At 45.3% G+C, this 20,335-nt stretch overlaps 1 protein-coding gene across 2 annotated transcripts; it reads left to right on the top strand.

Moving 5' to 3' along the window:
• The first annotated feature begins 1,909 nt into the window (after positions 1 to 1,909).
• On the top strand, positions 1,910 to 16,698 carry LOC131566106 (myosin heavy chain, skeletal muscle, adult-like). 2 transcript variants are annotated; one of them, XM_058817313.1, is made up of 38 exons: positions 1,910 to 2,116; positions 2,205 to 2,348; positions 2,440 to 2,596; positions 3,910 to 3,937; positions 4,035 to 4,149; positions 4,243 to 4,335; positions 4,434 to 4,497; positions 4,582 to 4,680; positions 4,787 to 4,890; positions 4,964 to 5,102; positions 5,798 to 5,916; positions 6,014 to 6,163; positions 6,490 to 6,660; positions 7,138 to 7,447; positions 7,575 to 7,645; positions 8,290 to 8,377; positions 8,471 to 8,588; positions 8,746 to 8,869; positions 8,952 to 9,088; positions 9,192 to 9,447; positions 9,938 to 10,180; positions 10,276 to 10,452; positions 10,538 to 10,683; positions 10,771 to 10,861; positions 10,952 to 11,341; positions 11,508 to 11,634; positions 11,809 to 11,927; positions 12,470 to 12,666; positions 12,971 to 13,154; positions 13,240 to 13,405; positions 13,577 to 13,701; positions 13,888 to 14,196; positions 14,296 to 14,499; positions 14,769 to 14,894; positions 14,989 to 15,159; positions 15,251 to 15,355; positions 15,498 to 15,593; positions 16,452 to 16,698. In XM_058817313.1, exons 1-38 carry the CDS (start codon positions 1,910 to 1,912, stop codon positions 16,602 to 16,604), a joined length of 5,823 nt encoding a protein of 1,940 aa, XP_058673296.1. In that variant the 3' UTR covers positions 16,605 to 16,698. The 2 variants fall into 2 exon arrangements, with proteins under 2 accessions (XP_058673296.1, XP_058673295.1); XM_058817312.1 differs by having other exon boundaries at positions 7,138 to 7,462.
• Positions 16,699 to 20,335: the final 3,637 nt, after the last annotated feature.

Below are 20,335 nucleotides of genomic sequence, written 5' to 3'. Positions count from 1 at the left end.
GTAGTCTCCTATGGGTGTTATATGAGTTGCTTGAGCAGTGTGGTAGCCCCTTCTTTATTTAAAGTAGGTATTTCTGTCCTGAAAGGACAGCTGCTGAGAAATGAGGAGATACTTGGGGAAGAGCCTGAAGCAGGAAACTTGAGGAACCTGAATTCCCTGAACAGCATGAGCATGGAGAAATTTAAACACAGGACATCAGTGCTGGACATGGCAAGAGCTGTAAGGAATTCAGCTTCCCAGTTTTCATCTTAGTAGATTTTTCTTGATCTTTGCAGCAAGCAATAGAGCAAACCTTGACATCAAACTTGGTTGTGCTTTTGCAAATTTATATTGAGCACTCTTTCACTAATGCCTTTGATGGTGATACTTTAAGCAACCTTAACTCATTTGCAACATTTGATTCCTCAACAGTCAGCTCAGGAATCTATTCAAGAGCTCCATATGAAAATAGTCTCCCATTACTTGGGATTAGGCTCCCAACTCACTTTTTCCAAATAATTTAAGCTATTGAGAGTGTCATATACAGAAAACTCAGCTGCAATAGAATTTTACTTCCTGCTTTTTAGAAAATACCACAGAAAAGTGGTTCCCAACATTATTTGCTAGTTTTGGACATATTTTCCCCATTCCTCTCAATGCATATGTTCCTAAAGCATCATAGACGTTGTCATCACCATTACATGACTTAAAAGTTGTGGTATAAACATACCAAGGAAACTACCATGGGTCAAGGAGCAAATCACTGAGAAAGGCAGCAACAGAACCATGCAAGTTCTCTAAGTGCCTTGAGTAGTCCAGATTCTCTCCTTAACACTCTTGACAAATTATTTATAGATGTATTCACATAGTCAGTAAGATATAAAAATGTTCTAATTATATCATTCAAATCAAGTGACAATTATGCCCTTAGTTTGACAGACAATGCTTGGCCAAAAATGGTTTGCCAGAAATGTTTTGACCGAAGAAAGGGGGACCATCTGCATCATCTGCAGGCGAGACACTATAAAATCTGCCAGAGACAAGCCTAGCCTGTCTCTGCAGAAGGCTTCCAGGTAAGTGCATGCATTTCATGAGCTTGAAGAAAGAGGATCACATCCTTGCAATATCCTGTTTCATTTCTTCTTTCTCTAACAACCCTTTCCATGAGGGAGTGCCCATGTGAACTAAAATTTTCAGTGTAATTTTGATGCATGCCTGTATTTTGAATCTACAGTATGTTATGGAATTCTGTTCAGCAATAAGAAACAACTGCCATTCCTATTTTACAGGGTTGGCCATATACCAGGATACAAGCTGTTACCCAAAGGTAATACGCTGAATAATTCATTCCTAATCTATATTCTATGACACAACTTTTAAAGAGCTGCACAAATTCTCTTCATAAATCCTCTTATATTCCAGCTGAATTTGCTTAGGCTAGATCGTTGGAAATAGGGAAGATCTAAAAATTGAAGTAATTTTTTATCTTAAATAGAAAAGGTAATCCTTTCAGCAAGAAAGTACTCTCTTGAAGACTCATGACTGATAATTAAGGACCCGAACAGAGAGTGATTTTTCTATTACTAGATTCTTTTATGAGAAAAACTCAAACCTTGTCTGAATTCAGGGTGACTTACCAAACTGTACTCAATACTCAGATGGTCTGTTTACTATTACAAGATTTACATGTTGTAGAAGTCTAAGTCTTATTCTTGAGTTTAGACTATGGTACTTTTAACTTCAAATCAACGTGGATTTAATTGGTGTCTTTCAAGAGTTTATTTTGGAGACTAACTAGGAATTATTTGCTAAAGAGCAAGGAGCAAGGAGCTTTCTCATTGGTATTAATTGTATTATTCTTCTTAATGACCAATAACATTTTGCTCTTCACAAGGCACCTCTGCTGACAAGCTTTCATTAGAGGAGAGCCATGGCCTCTGGAGATGCTGAGATGGCTGTTTTTGGGGAGGCAGCTCCTTACCTCCGAAAATCGGAGAAGGAGAGAATTGCAGCCCAGAACAAACCTTTCGATGCCAAGTCATCTGTCTTCGTGGCTCATCCCAAAGAATCCTTTGTGAAAGGGACAATCCAGAGCAGGGAATTGGGAAAAGTCACTGTCAAGACTGAAGGGGGAGAGGTGAGTGAAAAACAAGAGTCAAAGACAAAATTTGATCCCCACTTTGAGATTTTAGGCGATACATGTGGATCTTTTGTTTTCTTTGCAGACCCTGACTGTGAAGGAAGACCAAGTCTTCTCCATGAACCCTCCCAAGTATGACAAAATCGAGGACATGGCCATGATGACCCACCTGCACGAACCCGCTGTGCTGTACAACCTCAAAGAGCGTTACGCAGCCTGGATGATCTACGTAAGTGGCAGCAGCAGCTTCCTCTGGGCAGCCTCAGGAGCTGCTGGGCCAGGCTCAGGGCAAGGCAACGTGCTGTGTCCCTTCCTTGCAGACCTACTCGGGTCTCTTCTGCGTCACTGTCAACCCCTACAAGTGGCTGCCGGTGTACAACCCCGAGGTGGTGTTGGCCTACCGAGGCAAGAAGCGCCAGGAGGCCCCTCCACACATCTTCTCCATCTCTGACAATGCCTATCAGTCCATGCTGACTGGTGAGTGCTTGATTTCCTTTGAGCTGCTATTGAAATTGTCTATCTGTACAGGAAAATTTAGGGTATTATCTGGAAATACAGTGCCACACTTAAAAAAAAAAATTGTGTGTGTGAAATTAATGGAAGATTAGTGCACTTAACTCTAATGGTCTGTGAGAGCTGAGTGTCAGTGCTCTCATTAGAATCACTAAGGACCTGGACATAACCTAGAGGGTGTAAATTCACTGGAAAGAAATCACCTATTTCGTTGTGTATACCTTATGCCTATAATGCAATCTTACATATATGGATGGACTTGTGTATGTTAATCATTAAATTAGTCTCAGATGGAGAGTACAGGGTGCGGTTAAATGATACATATCCTATAAATGATATACATAATATAAATTTAAATCTTCAAGCATCAGTGCTGACAAATAAAACAGAGAGGTGTACCTTAAAGAGGTATGTAAACCTCACCTGAGGCATTTAATATGCAAATGGATTTCATGACATAGATGATGGCCATGTGATGTAAATTACATACAGCCTTTAATGATCTCTGGAACTTGTGCACTGGTCTGTAGCTGCATCTCTAAATCCATTGCACTGTAGAGTGAAAAGTAAGCTTCGTAAAACAATATAAAGGAAAAAATAAAGCTTTTAGCATTTAAATTGGGCGACTTAAAAAAATTTCTTGCCACTTTTCCCTCTTCCTTTCACCTCTTATTTTCTCTTCCTTATCTATGCAATGAAACAAAAGGTGTGCAGGATTTTAGAACTTCTTCTCCCGTTCTTTTCTTAGACTCTGGGAAGTGCATACAGAATAGAAAAAAAAAAAAGAATGTTGTTGATGTGTAATCTCAAGAATGCATAATTTCTGTATATATAGGGATTAAAAAAATAGAGGTGAAAAAGGATGAAAGATGTTGGTCAGATGTTCTGTAATTAATGATGCCTTAAGATTTTGATAAAATTATTCTAGAGACTTTTAGCTTCAGAAGAATTTACATACAAAACAATTGCAACTTCAATATTTTCATAACCTGTACTTGCCTGTTAAAAAAGAAATAAGTAACTTGATGATAAGACAATGTCAGGAAAGGCATAAGACTACTGAAGTTTCTCTGCAGTGATTCCTTTATATAGAACCAGTTGCTAAGAGCTGCAGTACTGCTGACCACATCAAAAGTACCCACTAGAATTCCCTGGGCACTTTTTGCTATTTTCTTTTCCTGGATCCTCTGGAAGCTTCAGTTCTTATTTTTCTCCTAGTTCTTGAATTTCTAATTTGTCTTTTCTTATGTCTGTTTCTCACCTCTGTCTCTTCACAGATCGGGAGAACCAGTCCATCCTGATCACGTAGGTACCCCCCTGCGCGGGTCCCCACAGGGCTGCCCGGTGCCAGGGCCCCTCCTGCCTGACCACGCACCCTCTGCTTCCCTCTTGGCTTTGGCAGCGGAGAATCCGGGGCCGGGAAGACTGTGAACACCAAGCGTGTCATCCAGTACTTTGCAACAATTGCAGCCAGTGGAGAGAAGAAGAAGGAAGAACATGCGTCAGGCAAAATGCAGGTAAATTAGTTGATACATGGTGGGATCAATGCTTTTCTTTGTTCCTGACATGATTTTTGGAAAGGATAACTAGCACTGATTATCACCCTGCAGGGAACGCTTGAGGATCAAATCATCAGCGCCAACCCACTGCTGGAGGCCTTTGGAAATGCCAAGACTGTGAGGAACGACAACTCCTCACGCTTTGTGAGTTATTAATTGGTACAGCTGTCAACACCAATTTGGATATTCTTGCTATCCAGACTGGTAAAATAAATCTCAATTGACTTTCCTGCTCTTTTCAGGGTAAATTCATCAGAATCCATTTTGGTGCCACAGGCAAACTGGCTTCTGCTGATATTGAAACATGTAAGACACTATTCTGGCCTGATCCCCCTTCCCTCCAGCCTTCCCCACTTCTTGTGCTTGACTGTGTCCTACCTTCCTTGCCAGATCTGCTGGAGAAGTCCAGAGTCACTTTCCAGCTCAAGGCGGAAAGGAGCTACCACATCTTTTATCAGATCATGTCCAACAAGAAGCCAGAGCTAATTGGTAGGAAAGATCACTAACTTTTTTTGAAGGAAGAGCACTGAGCAATAGTTCATTGTGTTATCTGGAAACTAAATTAAGCTTGTTTTTCTCCTTCTGTTGCTTTCAGACATGCTTCTCATTACCACCAATCCTTACGATTTCCACTTTGTAAGTCAAGGTGAGATCACAGTCCCCAGCATTGATGATCAGGAGGAGCTGATGGCCACAGATGTGAGTAACTTTACCAAATGATCATCTGGTGCACTTGAGCCCTGCTGTATGTACATTGTGTTTCTGCTGCCAGAGTGCCATTGACATCCTGGGCTTCAGTGCTGATGAGAAAACAGCCATCTACAAGCTGACAGGGGCTGTCATGCACTATGGGAACCTGAAGTTCAAGCAGAAACAGCGTGAGGAGCAGGCAGAGCCTGACGGCACAGAAGGTATCAGCAGAGTCAGCAACCTTTCCAAACAAGATAGTCTTTATTACGGAAGGACTTAAACAGATTTCAGGCTTTAAATGTGTAAAGTAGTTGCTCCATGACTAATTGCTCCATGACTAAATGCTCCATTTGAGGCATTTATCTCATTTAATGATACCTGTACTTTTTACTCTGTGACTACTATAGGAGAGATCCAGTGTACATTGACAGTAAGCCAGGAGACTTGCATGTCAATTGCTGTAACTTTGCTAATCATACTTAAGGTGAAATACACCTTGCAACCTCTGCTGTAGTATGGAGCCTAACAAGACAGAATGTTCTGCTTTTCTTCACCGTTACCTGCTGGAGAGAACTCTGACATGTGTACTTCATTAATCTCTGTCACAGTAGGAGCGACAGTCCATGTCACCATCTTTCTGAGTGATAAATCCTCTTGCTATATGACTAGAAAGTTTAAAGTTTCATACTGACATCTGCAAGAGGATAAAGACAATGATGTCTCCTGAAGAATGTTTGCAGAATTTGAAGCTCAGGAAGAGTTATAGACTCTGAGTCCCTGAACACAAAAAGAGAAATTAGCTTTTTAGCTATGACAGATACTGTTGTGCAGCCTTGTGGAGAATACTATTAGGACAGTCCAGCGCTAACTTTTAGGAATTTTTTAATATCTATTCTTCTGTCTTTTCTGGTGATAGTTGCTGACAAAGCTGCCTACCTGATGGGTCTGAACTCAGCAGACCTGCTCAAGGCCCTCTGCTACCCCCGAGTCAAGGTGGGGAATGAATACGTGACCAAGGGCCAAACTGTGCAGCAGGTAAAAAAAATATGGTAATGTGGAGCATGCTGTGATGGTTCCCACTGATTGTCCTCTGCTGTGTATAGTAACCTCCAAAGCTTTCTTTATGCTTTAGGTGAACAATTCAGTGGGTGCCCTGGCAAAGGCTGTCTATGAGAAGATGTTCCTGTGGATGGTTGTTCGTATCAACCAACAGCTGGACACGAAGCAGCCCAGGCAGTACTTCATTGGTGTCCTGGACATTGCTGGCTTTGAGATCTTTGATGTAAGGAGCACAGTTTTCCTAGAATTTTTGTAGAACTATAATTGAGAATTTTGAAACATATTTCATCTCCCTACACTTTCTTGTAGGGCTTTTGGAATCATGTTTTTAATCCTGAAAAAACAACAGAATAGAAAACTAATCTTCTCATTGCTCTAAATTAAAAACCTCTCTTTTCTAAATATCCTGTAGAGATAGCAAAGAAAAACTACACAGGAAGGGGACTTGTATGTAAAATATAAGATACAGTGAATTAGGATTGTAAAAGAACACACCTTGGTATTATTGCTAATCCTTGAAATCCTTGTATGTCTTTTTATGTCTGGCAGTACAACAGCTTTGAGCAGCTGTGCATCAACTTCACCAATGAGAAACTGCAACAGTTCTTCAACCACCACATGTTCGTGCTGGAGCAGGAGGAGTACAAGAAGGAGGGAATTGAATGGACATTCATTGATTTTGGCATGGACCTGGCTGCCTGCATTGAGCTCATTGAGAAGGTATCCTTCCTGTTCAAGTTTAATAGAAATGGGGTGTTCTATGCTTGCCAAGAGAAACAAATAAGAAGCATGTGAGAATATTTTGACTTCTTCAAATATATACTCTGTGAAAGTGGCAAGCAGGTAGAAGTGGTTTTGGAGATCATTACTCAGATATGAAGGCTTTTGGTTAGAGAATTCATTGCCAAATTACAAAATGAAGTGAAAAAGGTTGTGTTCTCTAAGTACTTACCAGTAAACAGGTGTTATGGAGAGAACAGTATTTCACATTGTCATATCTATAATAATTTATCAGCAAAGGCATTTCCATAATTTTGAATGAAACAGCAACACTGAAAAAGTTGAACTTTAGTGGATTTTCTCTGACTTAAAGTCACTATGGGAACAGCTTCCTTTTCTGACTTCAGCAACTTTCCAACCAAGAGATATCTCCTTTCTAATCTGTTTCTCCCTCTTGTCTGTCATAATCTCTCCCAGCCCATGGGCATCTTCTCCATCCTGGAAGAGGAGTGCATGTTCCCCAAGGCAACTGACACCTCTTTCAAGAACAAGCTCTATGACCAGCACCTGGGCAAGTCCAACAACTTCCAGAAGCCCAAGCCTGCCAAAGGCAAGGCTGAGGCCCACTTCTCCCTGGTGCACTATGCTGGCACAGTGGATTACAACATCTCTGGGTGGCTGGAGAAGAACAAGGACCCTCTGAATGAAACTGTCATTGGGCTGTACCAGAAATCATCTGTGAAGACCCTGGCTTTACTCTTTGCCAACTATGGTGGAGCAGATGCAGGTCAGTTTTATGAAAGTTGTATTTTTAATGTGGGAGACCTGTCAAAGAATTAAAACCATAAACACTAAACATTTAAAGTTGTTTCATGGTAATTTTAAAATGTTGTTTTTCTTTATTCAATTTGCAGAGGCTGGTGGTGGCAAGAAGGGAGGCAAGAAGAAGGGTTCTTCATTCCAGACTGTCTCAGCTCTTTTCCGGGTATAGTACTGTATCTGTTATCTCTGAAATGTGCAGAAAGGGGGTGAGCTAATATTAAATTTGAAGGAGCTACTATAAGGGGGCAAATTTCTTTGGGAATTCCACATCAGGTTTTCCACAGTCAATTTTAACTTTGCAAATATGTTCAAAAATAAGCATTCATTCTTCAAAATTGTGGAAGCCTAATTTGTGATGGTTTTCTTTCTTATTTTTTTTTTTTATTTGCAGATATCATTCAGATACTCATATTTTTATGTCTTTGGGTCAAACTAGAATGGTAATACTAGTATTCCTGCATTTCTGTTGAGGAGGTGAAAATAATTTCCAAGGAGATAGATATCTCATTGTAAAAAATCCCTATTTCTTAATACTAAAGTAGATTGAGTTCTAAAGGCAGAATGTGAAAAATCTAAGTAATTTATTTTTTGTAAATGTGTGAAATTATATATAAGTTTTCACTGAACCAATAGCAGCGCTGTTGTATTTCCCTCTGGTGCTCAGTATCTTCAAATAGAAGAAATTTTTTGGTTTCTGTGACTTTATTGAAATGCTCAAAACCCAGCTTGAGAAGTTTGTAAAATCATTACCTTGGTGCATCAAACACTCGAAACAAGGAAACTCACACTGGTAACTGGTTCCTCTAGGAGAATCTGAACAAGCTGATGACCAATCTGCGGAGCACTCACCCCCATTTTGTGCGCTGCATCATCCCCAATGAGACTAAAACACCTGGTAAGAAGCCCAAGATGAAAGATACTTGCTCTGATACATCCATTCCCCTCTGCAATGCAATCTCTGCCCCTCATTTGTGCTCTCCGTTGCCAGGTGCCATGGAGCACGAGCTGGTGCTGCACCAGCTGCGCTGCAACGGCGTGCTGGAAGGGATCAGGATCTGCAGGAAAGGGTTCCCCAGCAGAGTCCTCTATGCTGACTTCAAACAGAGGTGAGAGCTCTGCTCTTGTCAGCATCATAAAAAGCAATGTTGGTTCATTCATGGGTCCATTTAGGCTGTGCTCTGTTTTCAAAACCAGTTGATGGGGTTTAGAGGCTACTGTGTGTTGCTTGGAGAAAAATAGTCTTATCTTCTTCTGATTCCACAGATACAAGGTGCTTAATGCCAGTGCCATCCCTGAGGGACAGTTCATCGATAGCAAGAAGGCTTCTGAGAAGCTCCTTGGGTCAATCGATGTGGATCACACCCAGTATAAATTTGGACACACCAAGGTACAACCCCCCCATTCACTGCCTGCCTGGGCTTTGCTCTCTCTACCTGACAGTGATGTGCTGCAATATTGTCTCTCTCAAGGTGTTCTTCAAAGCTGGGCTGCTGGGGCTCCTGGAGGAGATGAGGGATGAGAAACTGGCACAGCTCATCACCCGCACCCAGGCCAGGTGCAGGGGCTTCCTGATGAGGGTGGAGTACCAGAGAATGGTGGAGCGCAGGTACACCTTCCTCTTCTTCAGTTAAAGAGTCATTCTGCTTGGGAGGAAGTGTTGACACTCATCAGACTGAGAATATTAATTGTACATTTTAATTATGCCTCAGGGAATCCATCTTCTGCATCCAGTACAACATTCGTGCATTCATGAATGTCAAACACTGGCCATGGATGAAGCTGTTCTTCAAGATCAAGCCCTTGCTGAAGAGTGCAGAGTCTGAGAAGGAAATGGCCAACATGAAACAGGAGTTTGAGAAAACCAAGGAAGAGCTTGCAAAGTCTGAGGCAAAGCGGAAGGAGCTGGAAGAGAAAATGGTGAAACTTGTGCAGGAGAAAAATGACCTGCAGCTCCAAGTACAGGCTGTGAGTTTATTACCTTTATTTTATCACTCAGAAAATAAGTCTATACATTCAGACTGTTCTTTACAAACAGAAGATCAGGCTATAGAAGACCAAAAGTAATAAATTTGGGAAATTATATTATATGTATATGAAGCTGAGGAAACAAATTCTGGCAGTGATGTGGTAAGCACTCTGACAGCCAGTGCAAAGATACAGAGAGTTTCAACTGGGAGTCAGTGCTCTTGTCTTCACAGGAAGGAGGCAAATGTAGATCCTTGACACGAGATAGAACAATGAATTAATTTTGTGGCAAAATGCAAAACACACTTGAAAGTTGTACTTGTAGATCCAGGTGTAGGAAAAGCCATCCTCTCTTTGCTTGGTAATTAGTAGTTAAAATCCTTCTGTTGCTGGAGTTGAAGGTCAGGTTCAGGTGCTACTCAGTGATTAAAGAGTCAGAGCAGAACAAATTCAAAACATTAGAATCCACAAAATTTTGTCTACCCACCAGGAAGCAGATAGCTTGGCTGATGCTGAGGAAAGGTGCGACCAGCTCATCAAAAACAAAATCCAGCTGGAAGCCAAAATTAAGGAGCTGACAGAAAGGGCAGAGGATGAAGAGGAAATCAATGCTGATCTGACAGCCAAGAAGAGGAAGCTGGAGGATGAATGTTCAGAGCTGAAGAAAGATATTGATGACCTTGAGCTAACACTGGCCAAGGTGGAGAAGGAAAAACATGCCACTGAAAACAAGGTATGAGGTAGAACCTGTCACTTGCACTCTGGAAAAACTTGTTAGAAAGTTTTAAGCGCCATTTTCTGTCTGTGCTTGCTCCCTTCTTCTCAAAGGCAAAAAACCTGACTGAGGAGATGGCAGCCCTGGATGAGACGATTGTGAAGCTGACAAAGGAGAAGAAAGCCCTCCAAGAGGCGCATCAGCAGACCCTGGATGACCTGCAGGCAGAGGAGGACAAAGTCAATACTCTGACCAAAGCCAAGACCAAGCTGGAACAGCAAGTGGATGATGTAAGCACACAGATATAGAACAGGAAGAGGACAGGTATGGAGCCCAAGCTGGCTGGCAGAGCCCTGATGGTCTTGTTGTGTTTAGCTGGAAGGGTCCCTCGAGCAAGAGAAGAAACTGCGTGTGGACCTGGAGAGAGTTAAGAGGAAACTGGAAGGAGACCTGAAGCTGGCCCAGGACAGCATCATGGATTTGGAGAATGATAAGCAGCAGCTGGATGAGAAACTGAAGAAGTAAGTGTGGCTCTGGGGCACCTGAGTGCTGGACTGCAGCACTTGTCTTGTTTCTTTGTGCTCTAATACGGTTCACTTGTCCCAAAGGAAAGACTTTGAAATCAGCCAGATCCAGAGCAACATTGAAGATGAACAAGCCCTGGGTGTTCAGCTTCAGAAGAAGATCAAGGAGCTGCAGGCAAGTCTTTGTTCCTTTTGCCCTGCCTTGCTCAGGCTCAGCTCAGGCAGGAGGAGGGCATGGCTGTGAAGGGTCCCTGCTGTTCTGCAGGCCCGCATTGAGGAGCTGGAGGAGGAGATTGAGGCAGAGCGAACCTCTCGCGCTAAAGCAGAGAAGCATCGCGCTGACCTGTCCAGGGAGCTGGAGGAGATCAGCGAGCGCCTGGAAGAAGCAGGAGGGGCCACAGCAGCTCAGGTGGAGATGAACAAGAAGCGTGAGGCAGAGTTCCAGAAGATGCGTCGTGACCTGGAAGAGGCCACGCTGCAGCACGAAGCCACGGCTGCCGCCCTGCGCAAGAAGCACGCGGACAGCACAGCTGAGCTGGGCGAGCAGATCGACAACCTGCAACGCGTGAAGCAGAAGCTGGAGAAGGAGAAGAGTGAGCTGAAGATGGAGATTGATGACTTGGCCAGCAACATGGAGTCTGTCTCCAAAGCCAAGGTATGGAGTTTCTGTCATGTTACTGCCCTATTATACACTTCCTAATACACGATTTTGATTCTGATTATATTCTGCCATCAAATCCAATTGCATTGTTTTTCACCTTGAGAACAGTATGCTAGAACTTAGTGGTAGTCCTCTTGTTTTACATAACTTTGATGTATAGGCAAACCTGGAGAAGATGTGCCGCACTCTCGAAGATCAGCTGAGTGAGATTAAGACCAAGGAAGAAGAGCATCAGCGCATGATCAATGACCTCAATGCTCAAAGAGCTCGTCTACAGACAGAGTCAGGTAATACACCCCTATATTCCCTCAAAATGGAAAAAGTGTAACCAGTGATAATAAGAAAAAACACTGCTGCTTTACTCAAATTGATCTATTCTCTGTAAGCTGGTATACTGTGCTTAAAAGAAATATTGATTTAATATTGATTCCAAATGGCAATCTGTCTGAAAACTTTTTTAGGTGAATATTCACGTCAGGTGGAAGAAAAAGATGGTTTGATATCTCAGTTATCCAGAAGCAAACAGGCATTCACTCAACAGATTGAGGAACTAAAGAGACATTTAGAGGAAGAAATAAAGGTAAAGTTACTTCCTGTAGGGGGTTGATTTGGATTGGGAATCTGTTTACTCTGTATTTCCTACTCTCACATAATATCAGAATGTTAGCTGTATCATTTTAACTCTTGAGTGATCAAGCAAGGTGAGAAATTTTACCTCCTCCTCTGTGGCAAAGATGAGGAAGACACCCCCCCCCCCACCCAGTGTGGATACTGAGACAGGGACAAACAATTTTAGGTGTTTAATCAATTTATGATGACATATAAAAAATGATTGAGACATATCTAAAAAGAAACTGCACATCTTAATCTACTTTTTCACAGTGGCAGCTGAAACTTTAGAACATATTTAAAAGGATTCAATGATTCGCAGCTGTATACCTGAAATTTACCCATCATCTCTCCTGAAAAAGCATTCTAGATTCTCAAAACATGGAAGTAATATGCCATTTTTCTTGGTCTCACATTAAATGTTATAATCCAGGAATTTTCAACAACATTCATCAAGTTAATATTTTACTATCTCATGGGAAATTAATTGTCCCAACCCAATTGTCCCCACAGGCGAAGAATGCCCTGGCCCATGCCCTGCAGTCTGCTCGCCACGACTGTGACTTGCTCCGGGAGCAATATGAGGAGGAGCAGGAGGCCAAGGGGGAGCTGCAGAGAGCCCTGTCCAAGGCCAACAGTGAAGTGGCCCAGTGGAGAACCAAATACGAGACGGACGCGATTCAGCGCACGGAGGAGCTCGAGGAGGCCAAGTAGGGGGTGATAGAAAAAGCAGAAAAATAAGATTGAAAATTCAAAGGTGACATTGCAAGGGAAACATCACTATATTATGAGAAATAAGTCACGGATCTGATTTGTGGAAGAACAATAGAAAATTAGAAACTTAATCCTATAATATATATTTAGTACTATAGTAAAAGCAAAGCCTAAGGACAGTGCATATGTAGCCCTTAGCACCATGTGACTGCAAACTGCAAATTGATTAGGCATACTATAATAAAAGGCAAGCACACACTGATACTCGGTGTTAAAGTAACCTGACCTTATGTCTCCCAGGAAGAAGCTTGCCCAGCGCCTGCAGGATGCAGAGGAACAGGTTGAGGCTGTCAATGCCAAATGTGCCTCCCTGGAAAAGACAAAGCAGAGGCTGCAGAATGAAGTGGAGGACCTGATGATTGATGTGGAGAAATCCAATGCTGCCTGTGCTGCTCTGGATAAGAAGCAGAAGAACTTTGACAAGGTCTTTTGGCCTCCACACCAGCACTCCTGGCCAGAGCAGGGCCCTGTGATGGCCACAGCCCTACTCACCCCCCATTTCTCTTCAGGTCCTGGCAGAATGGAAGCAGAAGTATGAGGAAACGCAGGCTGAGCTGGAGGCCTCGCAGAAGGAGTCGCGCTCTCTGAGCACGGAGCTGTTCAAGATGAAGAATGCCTATGAGGAGTCCTTGGACCACCTGGAAACAATGAAGCGGGAGAACAAGAACTTGCAGCGTAAGTCCCTGGCCCTCTGCTCCTCCCTGGCCTTTCTCACTATCAGCCATTCCCACCATTGTTCATGGCTCTGTGCCTGCAGGTCTGCAGAGATGCCTGTCCCCTTGGTGGGGCAGAGCCCTTCCCACTCTGCTCTGTGCCTGACCATGCCATTGATCTTTGTTCCCACAGAGGAGATTTCCGACCTCACGGAGCAGATTGCGGAGGGAGGAAAGGCAGTTCATGAGCTGGAGAAAGTGAAGAAGCAGATTGAGCAAGAGAAATCTGAAATCCAGGCTGCTCTGGAGGAAGCAGAGGTATATGACCATAATCACTGGTGTCTGCACTAAAGAAATGAGAAAACATGGCTGACCAGGCCTTGGTTGTCTTCTCTTCTGGCTGGAGAGTGCAGACAGCTAAGATCTCTGGAAATATCCTATCATTCTCTAAAAAACAAACAATAGGTTTATCAATGCTATCAATGTTTGTGTCTACTTTTCTAGGCCTCCCTGGAACATGAGGAGGGGAAGATCCTGCGCCTGCAGCTTGAACTCAACCAGGTGAAGGCTGAGATTGACAGGAAGATAGCAGAGAAAGATGAGGAGATTGACCAGCTGAAGAGGAACCACCTGCGAGTTGTGGAGTCCTTGCAGAGCAGCTTGGATGCTGAGATCAGGAGCAGGAATGAAGCCCTGAGGCTGAAGAAGAAGATGGAGGGAGACCTGAATGAAATGGAGATCCAACTGAGCCATACCAACCGCCAGGCTGCAGAGGCACAGAAGAACCTGAGGAACACCCAGGCTGTGCTCAAGGTTCGTTCAGCAGATCTACAGAAATAGAAACTGAGATCCCTGATATTTATGCCACTCAAGCAACTGACACCTAATAATTTCTTTTCTCTATCTTTCCAGGATACTCAGATCCATCTGGACGATGCACTTAGGACAAAGGATGACCTGAAGGAGCAGGTGGCCATGGTGGAGCGCAGAGCAAACCTGCTGCAGGCTGAAATTGAGGAGCTCCGGGCAGCCCTGGAGCAGACGGAGCGGTCGAGGAAAGTAGCTGAGCAGGAGCTTCTGGATGCTGCTGAACGTGTGCAGCTCCTCCACACCCAGGTGAGGAAGCAAACAGCTCTGTTGGCATTGGCACTGACCAAACACAGAGGGCTGAAATTTAAAGAGCCAGCAGTACTTGAAAGGCTGTACTACTGATGTCCCCAAACAGAGGTGTGTTTTGCATCTCTTCCCGAAGCCCATGCCTGACATTTGGTAAACAGCCATTGTAATAATAATTCCAGAGTAAGAATTGGAATCTGGAAGGAGAAAGTCTTTATTTGTGGCAGGTTTTAGAATTTAACTCCTGCCATGTACTTCCCATTGCACAGAACACCAGCCTGATCAACACCAAGAAGAAGCTGGAAACAGACATTTCCCAGATCCAGAGTGAAATGGAGGATACCATCCAGGAAGCCCGCAATGCTGAGGAGAAGGCCAAGAAGGCCATCACAGATGTGAGTTGGACACTCCTGGCATTGCTGATGGTGAATGTACTCTCCCCAAAATATCTCCAGCCCCAAAATGGCTTTGACCTTTTGCTCTGATCAGGCGGCCATGATGGCAGAAGAGCTGAAGAAGGAGCAGGACACCAGTGCCCACCTGGAGAGGATGAAGAAGAACCTGGACCAGACAGTGAAGGACCTGCAGCACCGTCTGGATGAGGCCGAGCAGCTGGCACTGAAGGGAGGGAAGAAGCAGATCCAGAAGCTGGAGGCCAGGGTGTGTAGGGCTGGGGCTGTGCCTGAGGGAGCGTGTCCCTCCTTGGAGAGACATTGGCAGGGCAGCTGCAGGGCTGGGCTTGTCCTTGCAGGTGCGGGAGCTGGAAGGGGAGGTTGATGCTGAGCAGAAGCGCAGCGCTGAAGCCGTGAAGGGTGTGCGCAAGTACGAGCGCAGGGTGAAGGAACTCACCTACCAGGTAAGGCAGGAGCTCTCCTGCTCTCACTGGGCTTTCTCACAGTGAGTCACATTTTGCACAATCCATCCCCAAGGGGAATTGTTAACCTCCCATGATGCAGAACCAAGAATTGACTCTCTAATCTGTTTACCAACTGCTTTAGTCTGAGGAAGACAGGAAGAATGTGCTGAGGCTGCAGGATCTGGTGGACAAGCTGCAAATGAAAGTGAAATCTTACAAGAGACAATCTGAGGAGGCCGTAAGTATCTCTCTGAGTGCTTGGCAAGAATCACTTTCCCAGAGATAGATACAAGAAATTTGGAAGATGCCACTCATCAGTAATGGAGTTCTCCTAATTCTCTGAAAGGATCATAAATCAGCCTTGCCAATGAATCACTAAGAAGACTACTGAAGAGGGCAAATGCACCCAGCATTTTTTGCATTAGAACCACAGAGCAACCTATAGGGAGTCTAATATCAGTAACACAGTGTATTAAGAAATTTTGCAAAAAACTTATTTTTATTGTTTTTATAGCAGACAGGGAAGGTATTGGAATTCCCCTCCCAAATACCTTTGTGTGATGCTTTTATAATTGTACAAGGAACCTTTGTCTGTTTCCAGGCATGCAGCAGTCAGGGATGCCCTGAGACAAGTCCTAGAGCCCCTGAATTTCAGATTGCCTCTGCATGGTTTCTTTATTGCAGAAACAGTCCAGCACAGTATAGGGCTTCTGATTCAGTTAAGGCAATTTATGAGAGGAGCCCTCTTGTAATCATTGTCTCATAAATTCCTAACCCCACTTAAGGATCTGCAGATGTAATTGAATATTTGATTCTGCACTAAAAGAATCACATTTCCAGCTGCCCATCTTGCTTCCTTCCCACATTCCAGAGCAGAATTATGTTTAAATCCCATTATGCTCCTTCTACAAGGGATATTCCTCAAAGGCAAGTATGAGCAATGTGTGAGGATGATGACATGTAAGAAGTGGAAGAAATGGGATGGAGATTTGTGCCTTCCCCCAAGGGAAAAGCTGCAGCTCAACAAAGCCAAGGTGCAAGAGGAATGCAGCCCCTGCCCTGGGCTCCTCACCACTGACTCCCTTTCCCCACACAGGAGGAGCTGTCCAATGTGAACCTGTCCAAGTTCCGCAAGATCCAGCACGAGCTGGAGGAGGCCGAGGAGCGGGCTGACATTGCAGAGTCACAGGTCAACAAGCTCCGAGCCAAGAGCCGCGAGTTCCATAGGAGGATAGAAGAGGAAGAGTGAGCATGTCACCAGGCAGCAAAGTGACTTGAGGGCTGCACAAAATGTGAACCTCTTGGTCACTTTTTCTGCCATGAGCCTTAGTACCCACCTCAGTGTCTAGTGAATAAAGACTGTAGTAGATTCCTCTGCATACACACTATGGCCAGTGGTTTTGTTCTTTGGGTATGTTCTTCTTTGGGTTTTGTCTTCCTTGGGCAATTGCATTGCAGAAGACGTTTCCTTACTTCTCCTCTCTGGGACAAGGGAGAAGCAGGGGTCAGTGCTGGATTGAGGACCTGCAAACTTAGAGGCTGACCATTGCTGTGGAGACTCCTGAAAAATCCAGCCTGTGCTCTCTCCTGTCTCCAGCAGCTCCTTGTTTAGCTCCTGCCTAATGCTTCTCCCATTGTCCTTTCAGCATAGCTTCTTTCCCATGTGGGAGTCAAGAGAGGGTGATCCTTTTGCTTTTTCTTTTCCCACTCTTGTTTGTGATGCTGGCCCTCATAAACCCTAAACATTAATCTCTGAGAGAGTCATCAGAAGCTCCAGCACACTGCACTGTGAAGGACTGATAGTTTCTTGACAGAGATTATTTCAGTCACAAAGAGCACAGTTACAAGACACCAATAGTGTCCCTACATTGTGCCATCTCCCTCACCCTAGATTTCCTCAGCTGCTGCCACCAGCTGCTGCCAGTTTCTCTTGAGTTGGCAAAGAGCTGAGCCTGCCTGGGGCTGTGTAAGGGAAGGACTGTCAGGATTGTCTCTTAGTGCCCAGCTCTCATACACCAGGTGGCTCCAACACACCTCTTCAGGACATTGACAGAGAGAACACTCAGCTTCAGATGATTTTCCCAGAAACCTCAAATGCCATAGGGCTCTGTGTATACACTGAGTCAAACAGATTAATGAGAACTGAGGACTATGAAGTTAATTTAGAAATCCTTTCAGCAATATCAGCTCATGAAGTTTCCCCCACTGAAGCTGTCACAGCCAGTCATGCCATCCCCATTTTGCAGAAGTCACACACACTAGTGAGGATCAATGAGCCCTACTGTCACATGAGACACCTGGAGAGCTTTTGATGACTTGTCCAAAAGCACTGTCCCAAAGGACACCAATGGGGAATGCCTGGCAAGTCACTGAAGAAGCTCTTCTCTCAATGTGGGTGTGACTCTGTCTGTTCTGACCTATTATATCTTTCTTTAGATTTTTTTGTAAAATCACCTGCTTTTTCCTCCAGTTTTCTGCCTGTTTCTCTTGCATGCACCCTCTTGTATCTCTCTCACTCTTATAGGTGTGTTTGGGAATAAAGGAGGCCCCATGCCCTGGGATCAGTGACAGGTGTACACCCTCAGGCAGGACCTACCCTGAGCACAGCTGGGCACTGCTGATGACACTGAGGGCTGGCCTTGCCCCACCAGCAAACTCACAGCTCACTCTGCCCTCAACTCCTGCACTCCCAGGCCACACAAAACTGCCCCTCAGCCTCCACAAGAGCCATTGCTGGAGGAGGGGACAAGGCCCAAAGGAGCTTTGGAGGAGGCCCATGGCAGGAGGATGAGCCAATCTCCTTTCATGCTCAATGCCAAAGCCCAAAATAGCCCTGCTCTCCTAAGGCTCCTGTGCGGGGTCGTGCCTGTTTGTGGGGATGATCTGCTTCCACTAATAGCGCCTGAAGACATTCCTGGGCGGGTAGGCTGCCTTGTGTGTGGCACTGCAACGTGCTGCCCTGGAGGAGCTGGACACATGTGCTGTGTCCCAAGGCAGCAGCTGCTATTCTTGTCCCAGAGAGACTCAGTGCAGCACAGCTCCATTGCCAGCTGAAAGGTTAAACACCAGAATGGGGCCCAAGCGTGCTCTCCCTGCTCAGAGACTGAATCCAGAGTGTTCCCCTTTGGAGCCCATGCAAAGGCCCTGTGCCAGCCCAGTGCCATGGCCATCCCCTGCTGGGATGTGCTGTTCCATGGGCAGCACAGCAGCTGCCCAGGTACTTCCAACAGCTAGCATTTCACAGCTGCCATCCTGGAGTTCCTGGGTGAGGATGAAGTCTGAGGCAGGGCCTGCTCTGAGGTTCAGCTGCTATCCATGTCCCTTTGCTCAAGCTGTGCTTTCCCAGCCCTCATGTAGGGAAGGATGTAGGGCTGTACTCCAGAGTACGGCCTGGAGTGTCCCGGGAGTATCAGGGCTGCAGGAGAAGCCCTGGCCGGGCTGGTGCCTCTGACATGATGGTTATGGAGACTCAGCCCTGCCTGCACCTTGACTCCCCTGGCCCTCTGGAGAGCTCAGGAAAGCCGTGTCCCACCCAGGGACAGTGACCGTGGGCAATCAAAGGACACTGAGCCCAGGACATCAGCTGGGATGGTGGCTGTGCCATTCCCCTCAGGCCTTGGCTGTTGCTCTGACAGCATAGGTGGCATCAGCTTTCTCCTCAGCTTGGGCCTTGTCACTTGACAGAAGTTCCTTTAGGATCCTTGGCAGGAAGCCAACAGCATTATTCCTGGTGAGAGGAGCAGGGGTTGCCAGTCCCAGGGCCCCATCAGGCTCCTGTCAGTCACAGGGAGCTCCCGGACAGCAGCTGACCAGGCCTCTGCTCCAGCACCCAGTGCCAGGGGATGGCAGCCTGGAGCCATCCAGGAGGGGACCCTGCTCGGGGCCCTGCTCCACTGCAGATCAGCAGGGAGATATCCCTGAAACCTGGGTGCTTCAGACCTCCTGAAAATGCCTGGCCCATCTCATTGAAACCTGGGTGCTTCAAACTTGCTAAAACTGCATGGCCCATCTTGTTGAAACCTGGGTGCTTTTAACCTCCTGAAACTGCTGGGCCCATCTTGTTGAAACCTAGATGCTGAAACTGCCTGGCCTACCTATTTGGAGCAAATCACAGCAGAGGGGTTAAAATCCAGCCAGGTGGGCCAGTTTCATGTGTTCCCCAAAGAACAGGTTAGATGGGCCAAAGAACAGCTGGAAATGTTTGTGTCATCAATGCTGGAAGAAAAGACCTTGAGCTGACAGAATCAGGCACTGCTCAGGGCACAGGGCCTCAGTCTGCACTGGGTACTCTGCCCAGAAAGGGAACCAGGGAGGTGCTTGTGAGTGTGTGGCTAACAAAAGGACAAGACACAGCGTCAGTGGCCCTTCCACCTCCACTGCACACCCTGTGGAGCAGCCTAAGGAGGACGACTGCAATATTCTCTTGGCAATTGTGATCTGGCTGGACCTTCATAGTGCAGGCACCAGGAGAGGCCTGGGGCTCTGAACACCCTCACTCCTCCTAGGATGAGGTCCAGCTGCCACACATAAGGACTACCTGGACTTTTAGGCTAGAAGAAGTGACAGAAAAACCTCTTGGCAGCCTAAAGTGCAGATGAGCCATTCCCATGGCCTACCTCTATGGAACCGCAAAACAGAGAAATAATCCAGATATTCTTCCCTGTAAAGCAGATTTGAACATGGCACTGTGAAGCCAAGCAAAGGCCATCTGACCTTCACTGTTCAATAAAAAAGAACATCAGAGCTACATTGCAAAGAAGAAATCCTCATCATCATCTTCTTTGTCTTTCTTTCCTGCCCTGAGGTTTCCTTCTGCCAAGGGGGCATATTCCCCTGGGACATGTCAGCAGGACCAGCTTCCCTGGGGAGAGGGCTGCTGTGAGAGGTAGAGGGTCAGTTTCTAACACACACTGCAAACCCAGGCTATTTCTCCCTCAGCTGGTAGAGCAGCATGATAGGAAATGATCAGTGGGGCAGAAC

The sequence above is a fragment of the Ammospiza caudacuta genome, chromosome 19 (genome assembly GCF_027887145.1).
Source record: "Ammospiza caudacuta isolate bAmmCau1 chromosome 19, bAmmCau1.pri, whole genome shotgun sequence".
NCBI lineage: Eukaryota > Metazoa > Chordata > Aves > Passeriformes > Passerellidae > Ammospiza > Ammospiza caudacuta.
This window is presented reverse-complemented; position numbering and strand designations above follow the sequence as displayed.

Bases quoted from the DNA above. Each gene is read 5' to 3' on its own strand.
- LOC131566106 (XM_058817312.1), top strand. From the start codon at position 1,910: ATGGCCTCTGGAGATGCTGAGATGGCTGTTTTTGGGGAGGCAGCTCCT. The intron at 10,181-10,275 runs GTATGAGGTAGA...TTCTTCTCAAAG, and splicing joins AACATGCCACTGAAAACAAG to GCAAAAAACCTGACTGAGGA. The intron at 13,702-13,887 runs GTATATGACCAT...CTACTTTTCTAG, and splicing joins CTGCTCTGGAGGAAGCAGAG to GCCTCCCTGGAACATGAGGA.